The sequence below is a fragment of the Tasmannia lanceolata genome, unplaced genomic scaffold, assembly GCF_043159265.1.
Source record: "Tasmannia lanceolata isolate RefF3 unplaced genomic scaffold, GAP_Taslan_0.1 ptg000044l, whole genome shotgun sequence".
NCBI lineage: Eukaryota > Viridiplantae > Streptophyta > Magnoliopsida > Canellales > Winteraceae > Tasmannia > Tasmannia lanceolata.
The window spans coordinates 24,871,536-24,877,765 of NW_027518721.1; the positions used below are offsets into that span (position 1 = coordinate 24,871,536).

The window sequence follows — 6,230 nt, forward strand, 5'->3', positions numbered from 1 at the left end:
ATATAAAAATAAATAGAAAATCAAAAGCACTGCAAATGAACCGAGCCGGCTCGCGAACATGTTTGGGTTCGGCTCGTTAAAAGCTCGGCTCGGGCTCGATCGTTTACTAAACGAGCCAAACCCGAGCCAAAAAATTAGGCTCGCCAAATAAACGAGCCGAACTTTAGGTTTGTATAGTTCGGCTCGGAAAAGCTCACGAACTTTTCAGGCTCGGTTCATAAACGAGCCGAGCTTTAAAGCTTGGATTATGTTTGCTTTTTATATATAAAATAAAAGAATATGGGTTGTTTATCACAAATGAAAGTTTCGCCGATTGGTTAAGTCGCTGGATTTAGAGGGGCTATGTTTTTATCGTTCTTGAGACGGATTTAGAGGGGCTACGTGTTTTTATTGTTCTTGAGACGAGCACAGCCGAACAGGAGCCTTCAAGATCAGTGCATACATCATGAAGTGGAAAATTTCTTCTCGCCGGAATCTTAGAGCCTCACCGGAATATTCCTCACCGAATTTTCATTTTCCAAACCATCGTCAAAGTCAAATCTCTGTCCGCATTCAGACAAAAAAGACCCAGCTGCCTTCCTAGACCAAAAAAAAAATATCAAAGTCTCAAAAACACACGAAATTGCGATTTTTCTAGGTAGTTTCTCGGAAAGGCATTTCGCCAGTCGCCACACAGGCTCGCTATTCACTAGATTTTGTCTTATCCATTTTATTCTTCTAAGGTGGCTGTTCTCTCGTGTAAAAAGTCTTTCAGCAAAACGCGCTAGCAAATCCATATTTTGTCTTATTGATTTTTATTCATCTACTGTGGCTATTCTCCCCTGTAAAACTCATTCCGCGAAATGCCCTACCAAATCCCCGATATATTTCTATCTCACTCAACCGTACTATGATAATTAATATCTCACTCCACAACAAAAGATCATCAAAAGATCTTCCGACTTTTGCCCTTCCGATTCCTCTTTTAACACAGAAAACCCTTTTGCCGGCGATGGAACCGCCGGAATATCAACACGACGAGCAACTTCCGGTGGAGGATGAGATCGGTGGAGAATTTGAATCGGCAGAGAAATTAATCATGAAATGGGATTCGATTTCATCAGATGAGGCCAGAGAGAGGATGATCTTTAATGGCGATCGGCGTGAAGCTGATCGTTACTTACAGGCGGTCGATGAGATCCAACGGTCCATATCAACTATAAAAGTCTCAGATGAGAATAATCCGAGCAAAGCCACTTCTGCTCTCCAAATAGCCATGGTTCGACTCGAAGATGAATTCCGCCACATACTGATCTCTCATAGTAACCCTATCGAAACTCACTTGTTCGTTGATTCGAATTCTTTTACTGAAAAAGATGAGGATCAGGAAGAAGAAGATGGTGATTCTAGAGAAAGAGAACAAGGAGAGGGTAGTAGTACTATTCATAGATCGAGAAACAGTATGAGCCTACGGGAGATAGATTTGTTTCCATCAGAAACGATCTACGATCTCCGTCGGATCGCAGAGAGGATGATCTTCGCCGGATATTCACGCGAATGCATACAAGTTTATGGAAGTGTTCGGAAATCGGCCGTCGATGGCGGATTCCGGCAACTCGGAGTTGAGAAGCTGAGCATCGGAGATATACAGAAGCTTGAATGGGAGACATTAGAGACAAAGATCAGAAGGTGGATTCGAGCAGCAAAAGTATGTGTTAGATTTCTCTTCGCCAGTGAAAAAAGGCTCTGTGATCAGATATTTGATGGCCTGAGCTCCGATGCCGATGCCGATGCTGACGTGGCGGATACCTGTTTCATGGATGCTGTTAAGGGTTCTGCAATTCAATTATTCAATTTTGCAGAGGCAATTAGTATAAGCCGGAGGTCGCCGGAGAAGCTATTTAAGATACTAGATCTTCATGATTCGCTGTTGGATCTTCTGCCGGATATGAGTGTTGTTTTCGGATCGAAGTCGTCGGAGAGTTTTCGGATTCAGGCGGAGGAAATTCTGTCCCGGCTTGCGGAGGCGGCGAGAGGGATACTGTCGGAGTTTGAAAACGCGGTTCAGAGAGAGCCGTCGAGAGTTCCTGTCCCTGGAGGAACTATACATCCATTAACAAGGTATGTGATGAACTATGTGAGTTTGATATCTGATTACAAGCAGACACTGATTGATCTGATTGTCACAAAACCGTCTGCGAGTTCTCGGAGGTTTTCTGATGATCCGGCGCCGGAAATTGAATTTCCGAAGTCGGAGGAAGATCAATCTCCATTGGCGCTTCATCTGATCTGGATCATTGTAGCTCTACAATTCAATTTGGAGAGCAAATCAAAGGTTTACAAAGACACAGCTCTGTCTTACCTCTTTTTGATGAACAATGTGCATTACATTGTTCAGAAGGCAAAGGGGTCATTAGAGCTACGCGAAATGATTGGTGATGACTACTTGAAGAAACTCACAGGGAAATTCAGACAATTGGCAACTAGTTACCAGAGAGCAACATGGAAAGGGATTCTCTATTGTTTGAGGGATGAGGGAATTCATGTGAGTGGGAGCTTCTCATCTGGGGTATCAAAACCAGCACTGAGGGAGAGATTTAAGAGTTTTAATTCTGCGTTTGAAGAGGCGCACCGGGTTCAGGGGACTTGGCTTGTGCCAGATCCTCAGCTCAGGGAGGAGCTGAGGATATCGATGTCAGAGAATATTCTGCCGGCTTACCGATCATTCCTAGGCCGATTCCGTCACCATCTAGAGAGTGGGAAGCACTCTGACATGTATATTAAGTACTCAGTTGAGGACCTGGAGTCTGCTCTTATGGATTTCTTTGAAGGAAGTCCAGTTCCATTACATATCAGGAGAAGATCCAATTGAAGGATGGAGCACTAGTCTGACTGAGATTTAGAAGATATTCTTTAAATCTTTGAGGGATTATTCAGGCTCATGATTTCTATTATCCTCATATGATTTCATGCCTGAATTCTTTCGCCTGTAAGCAAATTGTTTTGATTTGTTACATCTAGTTTTTGTTTCATATGTTCATATATGAAAATCATTTTATGTTCTAGTTTCTTTGGGACCTACAGAGAATTTCTAGCTAGTGTTGTTACATTGTCTAGAATTACAAAACTAAGGAACTTAGAAAACTTCCTTATGTGTGCTAAAATGGTTATTTGTGTTGAATTATATCTAATATAGAAATTAGAAGAGGAAGGATGTTTTCTCCAAAGCAGGATCTGGTTACTAATATTGGCACCAGTAATCTATACCTCAAAATTTAAAAGCATATGGGTATTTTATATTAAGGTTTCCTCTGATCTTGGACTAGGTGGTTTGAGGTGTTGATGAGTTGCTCAGCACATTGCAACTGGTTTACAGATGTAAGCCTCATCATTTTGTTAATTGGCAGCCATCATTTACTGGTCACTAGCGGATTTTAGAAACCAGGTTTTTAGTTTGAAAACAGTGTAAAAGAGGGTTAGAGACAAGAGAAGAAGAGGACCAGCCGTAGTTTTTGACTCATTTTTTACTTATCTCCCTTCTTTCCATCAGCAAGAGAATAGAAGATCCTCCCATTTTCCTGGTTTTAGAAATCTCAGGTTGCAGGAGAGATTTTTAAAACCTGATTTTCTTGCTTAAAATCCAAAAAACGCTGTCATGACAGCACACAGCAGCCTGATCATGAACCCTCTTTTACACTGATTTCAAACTACAAACCTGATTTCAAAAGTCCACGTATCCTAACGGCCCCTAAATGTTTGAGAAGTTAGTAAGAAGTTGATTAGAGCAGAACAACAGGAAAATATGATGGTAGAAAGTGAAAATGGAATGCAAAAAACCTAAAAGAAATGGAAACACATGTTTATATGGCCATCAACCTTGAAGTATGCAATGTCGACTATATGGGTCTGTTTGGAATCATTGGATGCATCGTATTACAGAAGTAGAACAAAACGGATATGGTCTTTACTTTCCCTTTTCTCTTGATTTGATTGGAAAGTAAACAGTGCAAATTGGTCTGTATTTGGAAAATTTATAGCTGACGATGCACAATGCACATGTGAAGAGTGTATGACAACCAAATAAAGCTAGGAAATGGAAAATGTGTCCTATTACTTTCTCACTTTCTAGGGACTCCAAACTATGGTTTTAAATTTCGAATTTCGGATTTCGGTGGAGACCGACACCGAAACCACCAAAAACCGAAACGGTCGAATTTCGGCCGAAATTTTGTTTTTTTCCGAAATTTCACACAAAATACCAAAAAAAAAATTTTATTTAAATTTCGGCCAAAATTTCTGTGAATAAAATACCATTTTCTTTGTGGTACAGGATTTCGACCGAAATTTGGAAATTTCAGGGTCCGAAACCGGTACCGAAACTGAAATTTTAAACCTTGCTCCAAACCGGTCCCTTTCTAAATAATAGCCTATTTCAAAACCGTGCAAATTGGTCTGTATTTGGAAAATTTATAGCTGACAATGGACAATGCACATGCGAGGAGGATATGACAATCAATTAAGGCGAGGAAAATGGAAAATGTGTAGTTTCTCACTTTTTGGTGAATCCAAACCAATCCTCTCTATTTCTAGATAATAGCCTTTTTAGTTTCCTCCCATAAAAACTCGAGGAGAGGAAAGGGAAAGTCAATATGATTTTTAGCTCTACTTTGCTTTTACTCCCAAAATGATGTCATTCTACTTCTACTTAAAATGCATCCAAAGGGGCCCCCGTGATTCACATTGGATTTCTTCAGTGAAGGAGAGGGTAGCTCATCATCAGGGAGAGAAAGGGAAGATCACAAGCGAGGGTTGTGCTTATGCAGGTTTCTCAGTTGACTCTTAGGTTTGTACAACCTTAGCACTGAAGAGACTCCAAACGAATAAAAACTACTCTCTGTTCGATCTCTTTACTCAAAGAAAACTTATGTGTTCAAGAGATTCTAAAGGCTCGTGGGGTGGCAGCACAATTGGAGGAGATGTTTACTAGGTGTTAAGGGATTCAGGGTCTGTTTGGTTGCACAATTTTTGAGGTTTGAACAAATTTGAACTGCTCACATCACAGTAGTAGTAGTAGTAGCGTAAAGGCAGCCTTACTAACAGGGAAGGGGGATGACCAACACATAAATAACGCAATGACATTCAGATCTCTCTCTATCTATAGATATCTTAGTTGTGTTGCTTGACACCCTGACTCCCCACACTCTGACTCCCCCACACTCTGCATCAGGAAACTACTTAAATTTCTAACCCAACACTACTTACCACTACTCCATGTGGAGACTACTTCACCTATGTTACACCTGTTGACTACTTCAGTTGTAAGAAACTTCAAGTAAAATTGATGACTTCTAATAAAACAATCATAGAACTTAGTACAAGTTTTATGTAGTTACTATTTAAAATTAATTAATTAATTAATTAACATAATATTTCTATAAAAAATTAAGGGAAATGATAAATGTGCCCGTGGGTGTCCCATGTGATCAAAAGGGGCGCATTTATCATTTCCCAAAATTAAACTATTAAATATTAGACTTCTTTACTTCAATTATCAATCTATTGCATTCAATCTTAATTTATTTATCAATTATTAATTATTGATTCAATAATATATATATATATATATATATATATATATATATATATATATATATATATATATATATATATATATATATATAGAGAGAGAGAGAGAGAGAGAGAGAAATAAGCTTATCTAAGCTGAGCTCACAAACCATTGGGGGGGTGCGGCGGCATTGTATTGATGATCCTAAGCATTCATTTGTAGGCCCTCATATAGATATGGTGTGCCCAGAATATCAGCTCCATAGTATCATCCCAACCCTATGATTTGTGGAGTTAAAAATGGACGTGTATAAGCCTTCACAAATTTGTCCATATTTTGCCTCAACAGTTTGTTAGGATGATCCCATGGAGCTGGTTTTTTTAGCACACCCTATCTATACGAGGGCCTATCAAATGAATGCTTTGGATCATCCAAATAATGTGCACCAGCGCCCCCCCCCCCCCCCACCAGGTTTGTGAGCTGTGCTCAGGTAAGCTTATCTGAGCAGCTGCTCACTAATGTACTTTTTATGCTTGCCTCCTAGGTGACTACACCAAATAAGCTAATCGGTCATTAAATGAAGGTTTAAGTGTGGTCAAGGGAAATAAGCCAACAGTCACGTGCTTGCTGGCTAGCATTTATATATAATTAATTCATTAAAAATTATAAATGGCTAAAATAGTGA

General features: G+C 39.7%; 1 protein-coding gene across 1 annotated transcript; it reads left to right on the plus strand.

The window, feature by feature from the left end:
- Positions 1 to 734: 734 nt before the first annotated feature.
- LOC143863929 (exocyst complex component EXO70B1-like) lies at positions 735 to 3,047 on the plus strand. The gene has a single exon (XM_077374727.1). It carries the CDS (start codon positions 890 to 892, stop codon positions 2,849 to 2,851), a length of 1,962 nt encoding a protein of 653 aa, XP_077230842.1. The 5' UTR covers positions 735 to 889; the 3' UTR covers positions 2,852 to 3,047.
- The last annotated feature ends 3,183 nt before the right edge of the window (positions 3,048 to 6,230 follow it).